This window comes from Sminthopsis crassicaudata, chromosome 2 (genome assembly GCF_048593235.1).
Source record: "Sminthopsis crassicaudata isolate SCR6 chromosome 2, ASM4859323v1, whole genome shotgun sequence".
Classification (NCBI taxonomy): domain Eukaryota; kingdom Metazoa; phylum Chordata; class Mammalia; order Dasyuromorphia; family Dasyuridae; genus Sminthopsis; species Sminthopsis crassicaudata.
The window spans coordinates 399,755,346-399,775,217 of record NC_133618.1 but is presented as its reverse complement, the minus strand read 5'-3'; the positions used below and the strand labels follow the sequence as shown (position 1 = coordinate 399,775,217).

Below are 19,872 nucleotides of genomic sequence, written 5' to 3'. Positions count from 1 at the left end.
ATTCATTCTCCCCCAATCCCTCTGAAATGGAAGACACATGGAAATTTCAAGTGCTACAGAAAGGTTTTTATTTGTCACTAGTGGGTATGACTCTAATGTTGGGGTGAGGGATCTAGAGTGAGAGGAGAGGGTAAGTATCCCCCATAGGAGGATAGCATCCCTGCTTAGGTGCCATGAGCTGAATGCACTAAGGATCATGACCCCTTTTGCAGGCTCTGATGGGATCCGCCCTTCAGGACTTTGGATCCCATCATCATGGAGATGCCATCCCCTATGTGTAGGATATTCTCTCTTCTTTCACACCAGTCTTTTACTTTGGCAGAGCCCTTTTGACATCTTACTAGGAGATAACTCTATAGGATGGAGCAAAGGGGATTGAAAAGGGCTGTTCACAGAAGAGAGAGACCTTATTCATTTGTACTGGACTGAGGGAAGGAGGGGGGGCCCTGATTTATTTTCATTGGGTCACTGAGTTTCCAAAGTATTTTACTTCAGATGAGCTAAGGCAAATGGGGAGTCATAGGAAACTCCAGGACCAGGGTTCTCAGGTTCAGTAACCTGACTTAAAAGCTTATTTTCTTCTGTAGGTTGGGATGGGAAGACATTAATATTGGAACAGTGAGTTGAGTATTCAATAGAGCAAGGACCTAGGGTATTGAGGTGGGTGTCTGCACCTGTCCCTGATTTCATGTACACCTAGGCACACAACCCCTGAAAATACACCTGTCTGCGTAGGCATTCTGATGCTTGCCCATGCACCCACACACATTCTCTGAAGAGCAGCATCTTGTGGAGCAGGGTCGCAGGCAGACAAGCTAGTCTGCTGAGAGCTGGGGGCTAGGGTAATCCCTTCCCTGAACAGTGTCCCTTTTCTACTCCCTGAGGACAGCAGTCGCTTCTGCTATTCTTCAGCAGTCCTGTTGAGGCTGCCGTGTTTCTGCAGATAGTCTATGATGTCTGCCTTGACCAGGCTGATGGGGGCCCGGTGGTACCAGCGCATGACGGGGACACCGTCTGGCCCCACCAGGAACTTCTCAAAATTCCAGCGGATGTCATGGACCTTCATGGGTTCCCAGAAGAGGCGGCTGGGTTGGCCTATGACTTCAGAGGGAGGTGGACACGAATTCTGCAGGATACATGGAAGCACACAAATTATGAATATTACACTTTTTAGTGTTAGATACTTCCCTACTCCTCTCTTCTACATTCTTCCCAAAAGTCTGCTTAATAGCTGAAATGCCCAGGTAAAATATTAAGGTCTTGCCCCACACAATAACATTGGGCAAATTACTGTTGCCTGTGTTACTATCCTGTTAACATATGGCTCTTGGGTAGCCCTTCAGTTTTTAACATTCAAAACTGGGAAGAAACTTGGAATCACTTAAACTGGGTCTCTTTTTCCCTATCTGTAAAGTGATAGCTCAGATTGTCTCTAAAGTCCTTTCCAGCATTGATATTAAAAAGATCTTTAGGGTGTTCTAAAAGCAACAGATAATACAGGAACCCTCCCTCTATTATGGTGGAAATGTCACTGCTCATTGCAGGCTGGTAAAAAAGGAGTCTTCATGGTCTGTGAAGCACTTTCTCAAAAGAGCTCTGTAAGGTAAGTAATATAAGTATGAATGAGAGGTAGTGTAGAGTAATGGATAGAGAGTTGTCTTTGGAGTCAGAGTGATTTGTTTTCAAACCCTGCCTCTGACAGAAGCCTGTATGACCCTGGGCAGGGCCCTTAACTCTCTATGCTCTAGACAACCAACGTTATTGAGATTGTGTCAGAGAATACATAACACTCAATTGGTGAAGGGAATCTCCTTTCCCAGTTCTATCAATGAAACCACATCTCTTGGCCCCATCCTCTGCATGATGGGGTGCAGGAGAATTAGAGTTGGCCGGCATGGAGAGTCCTCCACACCCTGAACTGGTCCTGGAAGCTTAGACCAACTGTCTAATTCTCTGGCACCGGGCCTCATCTGGAAATTGTGCCAATAGACAGCTTGCCCTTAGAGACAGGGAAGGGATGAGAAAGAAGGGGGGAGAAGGTATGTGTGGTATGTGTGGTGTGGTATGTAGTGTGTATGTATGTGGTGTGTGCAGTTTGTGTATGTGTATTTGGGGGGGGTCTATGTGTGTGATGTGTGTGTGATATGTGGGGATGTTTCCTGAACTGTAAGCCTCATGGCTCCTCCCTGTTCAGGGCAGCCTCCACAGATTCTGGGTCACCATGGCATTAACTATTCAGACTGTTATTACAGTCTCATTCCCTCCTCAGGCATCCAGGACTTAGTTTTAGAATGTTATCTCTCCCTGCCCTCTCCAATCAGCAGGTCAGATAATGCTGAGGTAAGATGTCTTTCTGGCTCCAGATGTGATACTGATCTCACTTATATGCAGCTGCCCTGAGTATGTGGACTAGGGACTACTCAATTTAAAAGGCTCACCCACCCTATTGAGCCTGGGGTAAGGTCGGTCTGCCTCTCTAGAACCTTCCCATAAACACAGCTGTCCTTTAATTTCATTACCCCCCCCCCCACACACACACACCAAGAACATTTGCCCTATGACCACTGCTAGGGAAAGAAGGGAAATCTACTTCAACCCCCAAATGAGTCTTCCTACCAGAGAGATTAAGAAACTGTTTGACTCACCTTCAGGAAGGTATAAACCTTCTGTTCTTTCTCTCCATTCACATCCCCTTTCTCAAATAGCTGGAAATTGGGCACGAAGCCCCCACCTGGGCGTACATGCCTATAAGGAACAAGAATGTGGCCAAATGGCCTTGGAGCACAAACAAGAAAAATGGCCAAGGAGGGATGAGGGAATAGGGAGAGCAGGCCAAGGAAGGCAAGACAGCAGTCCAGGCTTGCAAATGGGCTGGAGAGCTTTCTTTGGAGTAGCTCCCAAAAGTGTTATTTTAACCAATATAATGGTTATACCTCACTCAGAAGACTCTGAGACTCAGACTTAATAATTCAGATGGAATGTAACAATGTATACTTAAGAGTTGAAAAACGTTCCTAATATTATAAAAGAAACAGACCAGGTACATAGAAAAGTTTACCTGAGCTTACATAGTTAACAAAACCAGAATATGAACATAGATCTGCTACCTTCAAGTCTGGGGCTCTTTCAGTTATAATCACAGGTGTTGGGCAGCCACCTTTCCTTCACCCACAGTTCTCCATCCTGTCTTCTGCAGGATCCCTAGCCAGTGCATCATGCTGCTAGCCTCCCTTACCCATCCTGGCTTCCTATGATAAGGGAGGGCCCTGAGCATTGCTGAACTTGTTGACATGTTTTCAAGGATGATCATCCCAGGGACCCCACAAACTGAAGAAACCTCCCCCGTCTCTCCGTCCCTTAGTCCCAACTTACTTGAGGGCAGGGAGGATTTCTGAATTTTGTCCTGGTTCTTGTTTTCCAAATTGGTTGCAGGGGAATCCCAGGATAACAAGGTCCTGTGACTTCAAATCCTCCTGTAGTGCATTCAATTCTGACCCAAAGGAAAGTGGAGAGAAAGGGCCCTTAATAGGCAGAACACCCATTTTCTAACCCTGGTTCTTCTGCCAGCTTGCTGGGTAACTTGGTAAAACTGCTTTGAGTCTGAACCACAGTTTCATTGATTCATGTGGGGAGGAGGATCTCTGTCCTGAGGTCTTGACCTCAGGACAGAGATCTCAGGAAACACAGGATCATGGGAGTTGGAGCGTCTGAAAGTGTCAGAACAACAAAATGCTTTGGAGTTTTGCTTATCTGAGCTTCTGGTAGGATTTGGAGTGGGGACAAAAAAAAAAAGGGCGAGCCCCAGGTTTGAAAACTACTCTTTGATTCTGCCATTTCTTCTGGGCCTTTGAAATGATCATATGTGAGAGTGTGTGTGTGCCAGAGAAGCTGCACACACTGTGTAAATGGTGAAAATGGAAGAAACCTGGAGCCTGTCTGTGGAAGTAAGGAACTGGAACGGGATCTTGACGGATACTATGTGTCTATACCTATGTGACTACAATTGCCAGTCCTGTGTCCTAGTTTCCTCATCTGTAAAACAAAGTAGTTAGACTTGATCTCTATAATTTCTAACAGTCGGTCTTTTAAGGTAGCCGATCTGACAGATCTGACACATTATGTTTTAATGCCCCATTCTAGTTATTCATTTGATTTTCCAAAGCGAAGGGGAGAGCCTATCAGACTGGGGTTTTTCTGAGAGTCTCCTGCAATCTTCTGAGACTCCTTACTCTTAGTCATAAATACCGCTCTCCCTGAAAGTAGAGCTGGGGTACAGCATAATAGACTACTCCCACCACCATCCCACATCCCTCAGAAATCCATGACTGAAAGAGGTCCTGCTGGTGAAACTTGGCTTACCAAGGTACTGGACCGTGAGGCCTCAGTAGGTGGCAACGTTTACGAAGAGAACATATTTGCCTGCATATTGCTTGAAAGGGATGTAATCATCAGTATCAATGGTGAGGGCACCATAATCATAGATGTTGCCCGTAATCCCTTGGTAGCAGTCCGTCTGAAACACAAGGAAAATGATGGAGATAGGGGTTTTTAATAGTAGCTCCACTCTGGTAACAAATGAGGAAATTTCACTGGGTGTGAAATCTAATGTCACAAGTTTTGACTGCCCCAGGAACTCCTGAAGCACAGCCCTATTTTTTCTATCCCTTTCTTGATACCCAGCCCATGCCCAGGGAGCTCCATTTGGCCTAGATTCTCCTGGCCCAGGTATTGATGCCCCCTTCCACTAGTCACCTGAGAAACAGGGTGGTGTTTCCAAAAGGTAACAAAGGGGAGAGAAGATGAAATATAAAAAAACTTGACTCGTTATCCGAGGGATTATCCCTGGCCTTCCCTAGCTCTGATTACTTCCTGGCTCCCGCCAACCTGCAGCTTCCTGACACAAGGACAACAGGCACACAGCACTGGAAGGGTGCGGGAGCTTCGGCTAACGTTTTTTTCTTGGTTGACTTCCCTTTGAGGCAGTGTATGTTCCTTGGGCCGAGAGGTTCAACTCGTGTTCCAACTGCCCCATAACCTCTTCTTGGCCATATTGGAATGCTTCCTGCATACCCTCAACTAAGAGTTCTTGTGCAAGTTGGCTGGGACTGACCAAACAGAACCAGCAAGGTGTTTTATAGTGCTAGTGCTATAACCACACACACACACACACACACACACACACACACACACACACACACATATCTAAGGGTGATGGATCAATCAGGGGTAACTTTCCCCAACTTTCAGATTAATCTATTTGGGGTTCTGAAGGACATTATTTTTGAGCATGGATGTAATGAGAAGGGGCTTACTTAGAATGGTCAGGGGAAAGAATTCGAAGGGAACAGAGATAACAGTCCAATCCCTTTACTTCAAAGATGAATAAACTGTGGCTCTGAGAGAATAAATTACTTGTCTGAAAATGTATAGTTAAGTAGCAAGTGTTGGGTTTGATGGTATTCTAGTTTAGGTTGGATTTTGGGCAAATTGCTTTTGCCTTTACTTGTTATAATTCTAAGGAAAATACTGGTTTTCCTTCCCAGGGCTGTTGTCAGAATTGAGCAAATGAGAGATGGAAGCTAATTTGAATAATAAAAATCCAATAGAATAAGGACTGACTGATTTCTAAGGTTACTCCTACCTCTCCAAATTCCATAATCTATTTAAGAGATCAGGATTAAACTGCCTACTGTCACCAGACTAAGAAAGTGCTGAATATTTTTCAATTGATATGGAAACAACTCCATAGACATATTAAGACCTTTCACCATCTCATTCCAAGAAGCCTTTAGAATCTGGAGTCCTTCCAGCAGTTGAGATGGACAGCATGTAACCATCTCTGCCTGTGAGGATAATTGGAATCAAAGAGAAATCTTGTGACTTGGACTCCATTAAATTCAACAAATGTTAATTCAGCACTTATGTGCCAGGCACTGTGCTAAAAAAAAAAAAAAAAAAGCCAAGAATTAAACAGGTGGCTCTCCATTTTCCTGGAAGGATATAAGATGGCATCAGAAAGGGGAGTATGAGGTAATTTGAACAGGAGGAACACCAACACCTGGTGGGTAGGGAGTGGCTACTGGGCAAGACCTTATGGAGGAAAATTGAATCTCAAAAATAGGAATGATTCTGAAAGGCAGAAATGAGGTAGTAGTAGATGCCAATCATAGGAAATAATAGTTTATATGAATAAAGAGAAAGGAACTAGAATGCTGCTCAGGGAAGAGCTAGTGATTCTGTTGGGCTGAGCTATGAAATACATAAGGAAGAAATTTGAAATAGGGTTGGAAAGGTAAGATGGACCCAGATTACATGAAGCCTTAAACAGTAGGATAAGGATTTTGTATTTTTTTCTAAAGGCAATGAGGAGTCACCAAAGTTTCTGCATTGGGGAAGGTGGAGTAACAGTCCTAGAGTTGTTGGAGAGCTTTTGAGATCATCTGTTCCAGTCCCTTAATTTTATAAATGAAGAGCTAAGGCTAGGGAAATAATGGCATGCCCAAAGTTCATGCAGTAAAATAGCTATCTGACTTTGAACCCAGACCCCAAATCTAGTGACTTTTCCACAGTAACATGTTCCTTTCTTGTGTTTTAGGAAAATTATTTTGGCAGTTTTGTGAAGCATGTATTGGAGTAAAAAGAAACTGGAGGCAATGAGAACAATTAAGAAGCTAGAATAATAGTATAGAAGAGAAATATTGAAGTCTTGAAACAAGGTGATGGTCATTAAGTAGAGAGAAGATGAATGCAAGAGGGATTGTGTAGGTATTTTGACAGCATTTTGCCATTTGAAAAGAGAAAGATTATCCTGAAATTTTTGACCTGGCTTTCTGGAGAGGAAGTCTGCTCACCAGAGGCAGGGAAGTTTGAAGATGAGGCTGGTTTAAGGCAGATCTAGAGTTCTTTTTTTGCATATGTGTGATGATAATTTGAGAAACCACTGATCTCACAAAGATGGAGATGTAGGTAAAGTGGAAGTCAATTGACAATGCACGATAAAGGGATCCTTGTTGGATATATAAATTTGGGAGCAATCTTTGAAATGATCATTGAATTCATATGACCACCAAGGGGCAGAGTATGGAGAAAGGAGGGAATATGGCCCAGGACTGAGGATATTGAGATTGGAAAGCAGGACTGGATGATAGATTGAGAGGTTGAAACAATCATGATTTGGAGGAGGGAGTGAGGATGGGGGATGGAGGTAGATCTGGACATATTTCTGGAAGCAGAAGATTCAGTAGCTAGGAAAAGGTTTTAGAAATGGGGCAAGCTCCTGTTGGGAGGTGGGAAAAAGAGAATCGAGGGCACTAGTAGAAAGGTGTCAGCCTTGGCAAAAAGAAGAGACACACCTGTTCCTCAGGGATTGGACCAGGGAAGGCTGAATAGGTGAGATTCAGCAGAGTTAAAAGGCAGGAAGATTCAGAATTCAATCTCATGAAAGTAGCACAATTTAGAATGATCATAATATTTTAAATATGACCACCACTGAAGATGACCAAGGTGAAGTCAGGTGTATGTCAGAGAATTGACAGAGTTGAACTCAGGTCATGGTGTCCAGTAGATGAGGAATTAGTCAATGGCCTGGGCTAAGAGAAGTTAATAGTAAACTTTAACTTGTTATTTTTGTGTATATTTATCGTATTTCCCATTCTCAATTGAACAGTAAAGAAAAAGAAAACCTTCATAGTAAATATACATAGTCAAGCAAAGCAAATTTCTACATTGGCCAAGTCCCAATATGTATATGTCTTGTACTGCATTTTAAATACATCATCTCTCTGGATTTAAATACATCATTTTAAAAGTCTCCCTTAAGTTTTGGGGGGATTTGGGCAAGGTAAAATAGGTTTCACCAACTCAGCCAGTTTCCCAATCTTTTTGGCCAATTATATCCAATCTACTGGTATAGAGAAGAGTGTTAAATGAGGAAGGAATCAGAAGAACTGGACTCAAGTATTGACTCTGTTACTATGTGACCTTGAGTGAATAAATTCTTTGGGCCTCGATTTCCCCTCCATTTAATTGAGAATGTTGGTTTTATATGACAAGACACATTTGTTGCAAGTTCTTCACTCCCGATTGGGAGGGAAACAAAAGTAATGCTTGTTAATTGAAAAAAAATAAATAAATAAAATAACCACTCTTCCAAATAAAGAGAATTAGACTTAAAGTCTCTTCCAACAAAACAGTTTATATTCTGTCTCCTCCAAGAAACTTTGCTCATATGATCACACCCCACTGTGGATCTCAGAGTAGAATTCCATATGGTTGAGCTGAGTTTCTGGGTTTAATGTTGTTAGGTCCCATTTTCCCTGTGAGACAAAGGGTCATGTTTTTATTGTTTCTGGGTTTCCTCCAAAGAGCTTAGTTAGCCCAGACTTCATATATAGACACCACAGGCTCCATAGTGCTAACACAGCTTTTATCCTCTGAAAAATCCAATCTGCATGCCCTTCCCTCCTGTAATTTTGCTGTGTTCTACTATGGCCCTTGGGGAGAAGTGCTCAACTATCTATCTGATGACCTCAGAATGGGACTTCATATCCACAGCCATCCAATTTCTGTACTAAGTCCAGTGAGAAAAGGTGGATGGAGACTAGGGGATTTCTAGGGACTAAAGGAAAAAGGAGCTGGTGAATTGACCAAGAAGCATTACAGCTCCACTTTAGTCATGCATTAAATAAGTCTACATGAAGTCAAGATGCTCTCCAAGTTTGGTATAGAACCCCGGTCTCAAGCTTGACCAGGGCTTCCCTTTCCTGCTTTGGGAAAAGATTTTTTTTTTTTCCTGAGGCTGGGGTTAAGTGACTCGCCCAGGGTCACACAGCTAGGAAGTGTTAAGTGTCTGAGATCAGATTTGAACTCTGGTCCTCCTGAATTCAGGGCTGGCGCTCTATCCACTGCGCCACCTCGCTGCCCCAGGAAGAGGTTCTCTAATCCCTAAGCATCTTCCACTGGTAAGCCCTGGTGCGGACAGACCAAAGATTGTCACTCGTCATGACTGTCCACAGGCCAAGCCCCAAATCTGGCCCCATCAGCTTCAGCTGGGCAGTCTCATGTTTCTGACCAATCCTAAACCTTGCCAGGATCAACCTCCTTCCCAAGTGCCTCCCTCCACCCCCAACCTGTTCTCCCCTATCTCCAAAGGCAATAATGTTCAGCCTCTACCCTTATTGAAGCTCAACCCAGAACCCTTCATGGCTTCCAAAGGCAATAAACCTTGTAAGAAGGCTGGGGCCTGGAAATTTCCAGATTGTTTTCTGTAGGAAGGAGGATAAACATAAAGCTCTGGCTCAGGTCCTCTTCCACCGGCCCCACTCATAAGCCAGCAACTGCCTTAACAGGAAGCATTCTCCATGGAGGCTTATTAGCTAGCTATGTTTGCTCAAGTCTCAAATGTGGGATTGCAGAGAAAGGGGAATGGGGCCTCGTTCCTCCAGAACCAGATTTGGGATTGTACTGCCTACTGTCTTAGAATCCACGACTAGGAAGGACATGAGAACATGGAACACAAAATGTCAGAGAATGAAGGCAGAGAGGGTTCAGTTACATATAACCTTTCTAGACTTCGGCTTTCCTCTATAAAATAAGGGGGATGACCAGATGATCTTCAAGGTCCAGGCAGTTCTCTATCCTTTCTTCCAGACAGGACTAGAATTGTTTGGCAATCGGTCCAGGTTCTTTCCAGATCATCATAAATACACTCCCCTAAGACCTGCTTTTGTCTCGAATTGGCCTTCTCATGTTTATCAGTGAGGTGAAGCAATCCTCTTCCTGTTCTCAGGAACAGTCTACAATATCCTAGAATATCTCCTCTGGTTGCCAGGCTTCTTAAAGTTACACAGACCATTTCTCTGAGTAGGGGTCCTAAGGCTTCACCGGACAGACACAAACAAGGTTAAGCATCCCGCGTTAGCGCTATGGGGACCAGTCTCCTCAAGCCCCCAATCACGAGCGGATGGCAAGATTCCGAGTTCTTCCCCGCTCTCTATCCCCGAAAGTGTCGCTCTATTGACCAGGGGGTCCCGAGGGAATCTCCGGTAGGAATAAGGTAGAAATAGGCAGCGGAAAAGAAAGCGGGAGGTGGAGGGAAAGAAATGGGAAAAAGAAGCACTTCCAGGAGGATAAGGACTTCATTACACCGTTCCTTAAAAGATAGCCTAGAAACGGACCCAATCGCTTGCGCACGGGATGGAAGAGACTGCCCAGGGAGGTGAAGAGAAAAGTGGAGAAGGGAGAGACCTTCCCTCCTGCCTCCTGTCAGCCTCCAGATGTCAGAGAACTCCGGGGAGACGGCGCTCCACGGGGCAGGCGAGGTGCAGGGGACCCAGCGGGCCAAGTTCTTTCCTTAGCCTTTCCTACAGCTCCGAACTGTAGGGATGCCCCTTACCTTCATTTTCTCCTGGCCCCGAACGGGCTGGACGAAGGCGGACAGGACGAGCGGGAGAAGCCAGGAGAGCTGGAGAGTTCCTCCCGCCATGGCGACGACTGAAGGGGAAGCCCCCGGACTGGGAAGGGTCGCGAGCACCGCCTCCCACGGGCACTGCGAGTTTGAGGGCTCGGCCGCTTTATGAGACTCTCCACCACCTTCCCGACCTGCAAGAGGGGACCAATCAGATGTGCACCACGTCTTCCCAACCAATCGAAGATAAACAAGGGTGTCCGGAGAGATCGCTATCATAATCCCCCGCCTCCGGCCCCGGGCAAGGAGCGGAGAGAGGGAATTGTTGGGAAATCCTAGCGCTGCGCCAGTGCCCTGTCACCAAAGCCTAGCTTCGTGCAGGGTTCTCGTCCGCCTCGGCGCGCAGCCCCCTGCCCCCCACGTTGGCACCGGGGAAGAAAGACTGAGCTTAGAACTGGAATCCCAAATAACTGCTGGCCGGCGTGGTCTCACGTCAGTCTCCCCTTCGGTAAAACGAGGCTTTAGGACTAACTCCCCCTCCTCCCTACACTCTTTAAAATCCAAAATACGGATCTGATCCTGTGCCAGTCACGGAAGAGAAATATCCGGGAAGAAGGGGACTTAGTCCTGAGCCTCAGTTTGTCTGCTCTCCAAAAAAGGGAGGTTAGATTTAGTAATCCCTAAGGTCTGACAAGCCTTAACTGCGAGAGTTTGTTTTGTTACCTAAAATACAGAGTAAAAGACCCCAGGATTAGGAAGGGGCTGAGAACTTTCGCTGGCTCCTCATTGCCCGCCAAATTCTGCCTGGCAGTTTTCCAGGACCATTTCGTGTTCTTGTCACCCACACCGCGGGCACACTGCAGGCAAACGGGTCTGCTCTCCCTTCCCAAATACTCGGAACATCAGTATCTTGGACTATGCCCTCCATCTTCCCTGCACCTACAAAGCTTTCCTTCTTGCTCATAGCCTATGGAACTGAGAAGCAGTAAAAGAGTTCAGAGTGAAAAACAGCAAAGACTTTTGGAGTCAGAATCAAATACATCACCTGCCTCTTAGTACTGCAACACAGAATGTTTGAACTGGAAGAGATGTATCAGTTAATCAAGGCACAATTATTTACTAATCTATGTTTCTAACTCTGCTAAGAGAGAGAGAGAGAGAGAGAGAGAGAGAGAGAGAGAGAGAGAGAGAGAGAGAGAGAGAGAGAGAGAGAGAGAGAGGAAAATGAAACTGCCCCTGTCTTTAAGGAGCTTCTGCTCTGTGGGGGAAGTAAAAATGTATCCATAAGCAAACACAGAGATATACAAAGTGAATACTAGCTAATACGAGAGAGCAGAGGTGTATTAGGAAGGCATTCATATGGAAGATGGCCTCTGAAACTCAACGTTGAAACAATGAAATTTAGAAGGCTAGAGAGGGTAAAAGCAAAGAGATGGGAGAGGGCAGGTGAGGAGCACCAATCTGGCTGGGCCCTGCAGTGGAAAGTTACACTGGGGACAGCTTGTAAAAGTCATTATATGCCAGTGTAGTTTGCATTTTATTCTAGAAATTAGTAGGGAGCCACGGCAGTTTTTTAAATAATGGAGAGACACTCTGAGCTTTCAGAAACTGACTGTTCTGTTGGAAAGAGGAGAGTCAAGGCAAGAAGATCACTTAGGAGTCAATTATAATAATCCAAGTAAGAAGTAGGAAGGGTTTGAACTCGTAGAGATGAGACTGAACTAGACAAATATTGTGGAGGTAGAACAGCAAGATTTGGAAAGTGAATGGTTGGATGAGGGAGTGATATTCTTAGCAGAAAGAAGGAAGTTTGGAAGGAGGTTGGGTTTAGGGGGGAAAATGAGTTCAGCTTGATAAGAGTAAATTAAAAAAAAAGATTGTACAGGATGTACAATTATTAAAATTTTAAAATATCCAAAGGTGTCCACCTATAGAAACTAGAGTCTGGAATAGCCTAGAGAGGAACATAAAGGTCTGGGAATCATCTGTACAGAGAGGGTAGTTGAACTCTGGCAAACAAGCCACACAGTATTGATAATTTTTTTTCCTTCTATGTTATGGGCCAGAACTCTGTACTTAAAACAAGGATTCTTACAAGGTGCTAACTCAGTGGAATTGATAAGACAATGGTTATCTAGTTTAGCATGGTGCTTAATAGTTCTCTAATTCAGTATGATTGATTTAATCTTATAACAAATAATGGTTTCCTTATACTCAGTGTAGAGCATATAAGCTACAACAAACTCAGCCAGGGTCAGAGCCAGATTCATTCAGAACTAGATTCATTCCATCGTCCACCTTTGTGGTAATTGGAGGCTGAAGCACTCAGAGAGATTCATTCACTCTATCTCAGATCACCTTGGTGGCAGGTTGTCCTCCTTCCCTTCTCCCCTGAAACTAAGACTCTGGAAGGCCTCTAAGAAAGCTTGCCTGCCCCAGGCAAGGAAACTAGATTGTGAAGGAGATAATAAAGGATTTAGACTATAACACCTGGCTATTCTTGTGGTGATTACTCTACTGAAACAAAGGCTGCTCCAAGACTTCCAGAAAACCAAGCAGAACATTTACATTTTGGCATCTGAACAGGGAACTAAGGATTTACAATCAGCAGTCCAGATTGACACAATCCTGAGTTCAGTGGAAAAGTCTCTGTGACCCAGAAATTAGGGTAAGTACAAAAACAGACAAGAAGGAAACTTTGTTAAGAGCTTAAGTAGTGTTTTAGCTGAAATGGGACAAATGTTTAGAAAGGAGCCTTTTTCACCTCAAGGAAAATGGGTAGAAAGCATGGTTAAACTCATAAAAAATCAAGGTTTGATTGTAACTTGGATGCAGATCATTGAACTTTTCAAAATATTAAAATATACATTTCCTTGGTTCTCTAAGGAAAAAGAATTAGATCCAGACAAGTAGAAAGTAATAGGAGAGCAACTAAGTGAATATTACAATGATAATAGCCCTGATTCAATTCCTAAAGAAATATTCTATACATATGACTTAATACAATTAGCTTTAAGGAATTATATTAAGTATTAGAATAAGGAAATAGAAGAAAGTGCAGGAGGAGGAAGATACTGACAAACTAGGTGAAAAGGATGAATTAGACAAGAAAGGAGTTAAGTACAATTCTGATGAAATTAAGGAGTATAGTGCTATACAGCAGGAACCATTAGGGCATTCCCCAACCCTAATCCTCTCAATTAAACCTTCATAGGTGGAGAGAGAAGGAGGAAGGGGAAGGACAGTGACACAATCAGCACTACCTATGAAGCAGCCTATGACAAGATTACAAAAGGCACTAGTTAAAAGTAAAAAAGAAGAACAGGATGTATCTAATTTGACAAATGCATACCCTGTTATTGAAGAGTTTGACTCTTCAGGCCAATAGAGGAGAAGATATACTCCTTTTGATCTGGAAAAAATAAAAGATTTAAAAAAGGATTGTACTCTTCATGGGGCTACATTGTCTTATGTTAAGAGGATATTAGGGAATTTGGCTTATGAAGTCTTAACCCCTAGTGACTGGAAATCTATAGCAAGGACATGTTTAGAACCTGGACAAAACTTGTTGTGGCTTTCAGAGTATAATGAACTCTATAGGATACAAGCCCAACAAAAAAGGCAAACTGGAGTTAATACTCCAATCACCTGTGACCAATGAACAGGTGTGGGTTCTTATGCAGACACTTCAGTACAGATTAATTATCTTTTGATAGCATATGAGCAAATTGCTGCTGCTGCTATCAAAGCATGGAGCTCCCTCCCAGGAAAACAAGATAGAGGGGAAGACTTCACAAAAATAGAGCAAGGTCCAAATGAACCCTTTGATTTGCTGATTTTGTGGGACGTCTGCAGACAGATATCATATGAACGATTGGAGAAAATGCAGCTACAGGAATAATGATCAAACAACTTGCTAGAGAAAATGTTAATGAGGTTTGCAGAGGAATTATATGGGGACTACACAAGGATGCTCCTTTAGAGAAATCATAAGACGCTGTGCCACAGTGGGCACAAATGCCTTTTATGCCCAGACTATGATGCAGAACATGGGAAGTTGGGGTCCCTCTTGGCAAGGGACTTCCAGAAGGACTCATCAATACTTTCAATGAGGTAAAGTAGGGCATCTGAAAGCTCAATGTTGGCAAAGAGATTGAGCGAGAGGACAGGATGGGAGAACAAGACCCAAAACCCCATGCAACAAGGGCTTCCATTGGGCCTCAGAATGTAGATTGACCCAGGTAAATGAGAGGTGGAGCCCAGCTCTAAGACTTCAAACAAAAAATGGTAGGGCATGATGGCAGCTGAGGTTACACCCAGAGAGTCTTTAGAAGTTCAGAACTCTAATATGATCAATCAGCAGAGAAGCAATCAGATAGGATAAAGGGATTACAATTGGGGAGAATATAGGCTTTTTAACCCGACAGAAGAGTAATGGCCAGTGCAAGCAACTCCAATATAATCTCCAGGTGATGAGGAGAGATCCAGAAACTGGTAAATAGAAGGGACCAGATAGATTAACTGCTTGAGAGAAAGGGTTTCCTTGTATTTCTACAGATGGATAAATAATCAGATGAGTGCCAATGAGCACCTTAAGAGAGACAGAAAAAGAGAAAAACCTTGAAACAAAGGAGAAGACCTAAGAAACATCTGACACTGAAAGAGCATGGCTGATAATGAGGCTGTTACAGAACTTCAAAACCCACAGGAATCTTTGGATTCCCTGAAGCATGATAAGACTGTTACAGAACTTCAAAACCCACAGGAATCATTGGATTCCCTGAAATGAAAAATTGTTGATAATATTGTTGCAGAACTTCAAAATTTGCAGGACTTCATGGACACATGAAGTAATAGACAATAGATTGGATTTGGACTATTTCTAGGACTTAAGGACATGTATAATTCCTCATGTTGATTCATGTTGTGTGTTATGTATTATTTCCCATGTTGATGGATTTGTGTATATCTGTTTCAAGTGAGACCCTTCAGAAACCTGCTAATCTGGTTTGATTCCTCATTTTCCTTTGGTTTTCATCTTCCTTCCTGACATGTCAGAGGGAGGGTGTGATCACCTCCTTTTTTGGTGTTTTCACCCCTTTTTCTGAGAAGTCAGAGAAGGCATGATCACCTATGTTCTAAAACAAAAGAAAGCAGGAGATGTTATGGGCCAGAACTCTGTACTTAAAACAAGGATTCTTACAAGGTGCTAAGAGTGGAATTGATAAAGACAATGGTTATCAAGTTTAGAGTGGTGATTAATAGTTCTCTAAGTTCAATATGATTGATTTAATCTTACAACAAATAATGGTTTTCTAGTGATAATAATGATTGGTTTATACTCAGTGTAGAACATATAAGCTGGGACAAACTCAGCCAGTGTCAGAGCCAGATTCATTCAGTGCCAGATTCATTCCATTGTCCACTTTTGTGGTGGCTGGAGGCTGAAGCACAAGCCAGGGACTCAGAGAGATTCAGTCAGTCCATCTCACACCACCTGTCCTCTTTCTCTTCTCCACTGAAACCAAGACTCTGGAAGGCCTCTAAGAAAGCTAGCTGGGCCCCAGGCAAGGAAACTAGATTGTGAAGGAGATAATAAAGGATTTGGACCATAAAGCCTGGCTATTCTTGTGGTAATTATTCTACTGAAAAGAAGGCTGCTCCAAGATAACCAGAAACTCAAGCAGAACATTTACACTTCTAAAATAGAATAAAAAGAGAAAGGCATAGAAAGAGAAAGCAAGATCAGAGCTGGAAGGGATTGTGATAGCTGCATTCCTATATTATACAGATAAGGAAATTGAGACTCAGAAAAAAGAAGTAACTTGCTTCTAGTCATGTAGTTTGATATAAAATATTTTGTAAAAAGTAAAATTTATTTTAAAATTATTTGCTTTTTAGAATTACTTGTGGTTTAGTTTGAGAACTGGCAGTTCTTTATTAAGCAGGCTCAGGACCTTCTTCTCTGCTACTTTTCAATAAAGACTCAATTGTTCTCTTTGAATAAATTCACATCACCTCCCACTCTTACTCAAGAAGGATGCTCTAAGGAGAGGTAATAGAGTCATTGGGTTTAGAATAAATGAGCAGGCTCTTGCGCTTCAAGGAGATGATTACTGATTTGTGCAACGTTATTTCTATATATAACAACCTTATCTGGAATTCTAGTGAAAAGAAACCTGGTCAGGAGGCTTGGGTTCTAATATTGGTCATTTTGTTGACTCAATATATGACCTGGGCCTCGGTTTCCTCATCTGTAAAATGGGCATAATAAATTCTAAGTATAGCTCTTTCTAGATAATTTGGCTGTTGCAAAGATCAAAAGAACAGAAAAAACATGTACCTTGGAAAATTAAAAGCATTATACCATTGTACATATTTTTAAAAAATGTTTTTTTTTTAAATTTTGAATTTATCAAACATCAAATATTTCAGTATGCAAAGAACAGAAAAGAAGATTAAATATGAAATTGAGTTTATTTTTTGTTGTGCATATTTAACACAGCAGTGAATTTCTGCTTTTTTCTTTATATTTTAAAAAATACTTCATTGAGGTATTTTTCTTTCTTTTCTTCTTCTTCTTATTTATTTATTATTTTTTTTTGTTTCACCATCATTACTATCAATACTCACTAACTCTTTATTTTCCTCTAATCTCCAATGGAGGCCCTCCCTTGTAACAAATAAATATAGTCAAGCAAAACAAATGAACACATTGGCAGTCTGAAAACATGCATGTAAATAAAAGATGCAAAACATCTGGGAAGAAATGACATCATTCCTGCCCACTGACCAGACAGAAAGGAGGTGGCCAGGTGGGAAGGGAGCCAGGAACCACTCCTAAGCACCTGATTACTTGTGAGGAAAGATTCCTTATTCCCTAGGATCCTGGCACTCCAGACATATTATCATGCTAGCCAGTTTCTGCTACTTTATGGGCTGGTCCAGGTTTCCCAACTACCTTGGCCAGAGAGGAGTAATCAACTGAGAAGCAGCCCTCTTGATCTACTGAGATAGTCACTTAGGTTGCATACAATATTTTGGTAGATAATTATCAAAAGTAAGGACAAAGCTTAGTTTGTACTTGTTTGCATTGTTTAGATTGGGATTTATCCTGGCTCTGTTATTTTTTACTGACTCTATCCAGAGGTGGATCCAATATATAAAAATTCAGGCAGTTTTCCATAACTTTGTTCTAGGGTAGACCAGCTCCCTCTCTTCCCCTGTCAACCCAGTGAAGGAAGAATAGATTCAGGGTGAATTTTGGTATCATCTTTCCTATGCACATTGAAAGATGTAGGGAGTCAAGGTATTGTTTGGGTCACAGGAGTCAGGTCAGATCCTTAGAAATTTTATACATATATATACACACACACATATGTATATGTAAATGTATATTTATATCTGTGCTACCATATATATATATACATACATACATATACACACACATATAAGTGTGAATATGCATAACACACACACACACATAGATATGTATATATATCAAACACTATTTCGGAAGACTGATGTTGAAGTGCTCCCCCACTGCTTGTGGGGGAGCTTGTATATATATATATATATATATATATATATATATACACACACACACACACACACACATATTATATATATGGCCAGGCCTGAAGTCAGGAAAACTCATTTTCTTCAATTCAAATCTCACTTCAGACGTGTACTAGTTGTGTGACTCTGGACAAATTACTTAACCCCGTTTGCCTCAGTTTCCTTATCTATGAAATGAATTGGAGAAAGAAATGGCAAATCACTCCAATATCTTTGCCAAGAAAATCCCAATTGGGATCATGAAGAGTCAGGTATGATTAATCAACAACATATCTATGTGTGTGTGCGTGTGTACACACAGATATACATGTAGAGAGAGAAATATATATACATATATATAGATACATATACATATATGTATATAATTTTTATGTTCTGAACTTGACAAATGCTAAATAAGATAGACATTTCTCTGTACAAAACAGAACAGGAGAAAAGTACACTTGCAGCCTTGTATCTTCATATAGCTCTTCTTTCTCCAAATATATATCAAATTCAACATGTTATTTTAAAAGCTATTCTGCTTGTCTATGTTTCTTATCAATCATCTTTTTTTGAGCATTCTTTGTAATACTTTAATGATTCTTTTCTTCTTACTTTTCAAAAATTTTTTGCTATCAATAGTCCCCTTCTCCCTTAGCTCCATATGTCCTCTTGCTTTCCAAAATTGAAAGAAGGAAAAACAAAATCCTGTATCAAATATAGTTAATCAAACAAAAAAAAATACATACATTGGCCTTTTCTCAAAATGTATGTCACATTCTATACCTTGACTCCATCAGAAGGTGAGTAATATGCTCCATCACTGGGTCTCTGGAATTGTTGTAATTGGTCATTACACTCACTGATCAGAGTTCTTGAGTTTTCAAAGTTGTTTGACTTTACACTGTAACATATAGATTGTTCTGGTTCTGCTGGCTGTCAGTTCATGCAAGTCTTTCCAAGTTTGTTTGAAACCATCTCTTTTGCTATTTCTTGCAGTCCAATAATGATTTCCTAGTATTTCTTTTATTCTTATTATTCTATTTCATTCACCTATCAACAAATGTAAATATATCAATAACTGAAGAACAGAAAAAAGATTGTGCATGAAACTGAACTTATGTACAGTTTTAAGTAATTATTAAATTTTATATGATCACAACAAATTTGTTCTGATTATATCTGTATTTGATTATTGGCTCTCTTCTGTGTATTTTTTTTTAACTCTTATCTTCTTTTTTTTCCCCATCATTCTTATTACTCACCAACTCTTCTCCTCCCTTTCTCCTCCATAAGAGTACTCCCTTGTAACCAGTAGATACAGTCAAATAAAGAAATCAACAAATGGCTTTTGTTCGCAAAAATCTCTTAGGATCTTGAGTTCATCATGATTCTGCCAAGCAGTGGGGGGAGCGCTTCAACATCAGTCTTCTGAAATAGTGTTTGATCACTGCATTGATCAGAGTTCTGAAGTCTTACCAAATTGTTTTCCTTTACATTATCATAGCCAGTATGTACATTGTTCTGCTGGTTCTGCTTATTTCATTCCATATCTTTCTAGATTTCTCTGACCTATCATATTCACAATAATATTCCATTATATTCACAAACCATTATTTGTTTTATTATTTGTTCTTTCTTTTAAAAAAAATACTAGTATATTTTATTGATATCTTCTGTTTTTACAACAATTAAATTTCTTCCTGTATCTCTCATCTTTTCCTTTCCCAGTGAGCCATCCCAATTTTTAAAAAGCATTTAAAAAGTGAAAAAGATAAAGAAGAAAAACCCACAAAACTGATTATTTAGAACCCTTTTCTGTCTTGAACAACATCAAGTTCTTAATTTCCTCCTCCGCTATATTCTTTCCCATTCCTCTAATTCACATATATACAGATTGTTGTGAG

General features: G+C 41.5%; 2 protein-coding genes across 11 annotated transcripts in view; one reads left to right on the top strand and one right to left on the bottom strand.

Annotated features, from left to right (window-relative positions):
• Window positions 1-19,872, top strand: part of TNIP1 (TNFAIP3 interacting protein 1) — a 127,955-nt gene that overhangs the window by 66,103 nt on the left and 41,980 nt on the right. The gene's annotated exons all lie outside the window — the stretch shown is intronic.
• Window positions 45-10,598, bottom strand: GPX3 (glutathione peroxidase 3). 2 transcript variants are annotated; one of them, XM_074291825.1, is made up of 5 exons: window positions 10,394-10,598; window positions 4,360-4,513; window positions 3,373-3,490; window positions 2,646-2,745; window positions 45-1,126 (listed from the first exon to the last, which is right to left on the bottom strand). In XM_074291825.1, exons 1-5 carry the CDS (start codon window positions 10,481-10,483, stop codon window positions 902-904), a joined length of 687 nt encoding a protein of 228 aa, XP_074147926.1. In that variant the 5' UTR covers window positions 10,484-10,598; the 3' UTR covers window positions 45-901. The 2 variants fall into 2 exon arrangements, with proteins under 2 accessions (XP_074147926.1, XP_074147925.1); XM_074291824.1 differs by lacking the exon at window positions 10,394-10,598 and adding an exon at window positions 8,096-8,242 and having other exon boundaries at window positions 4,360-4,558.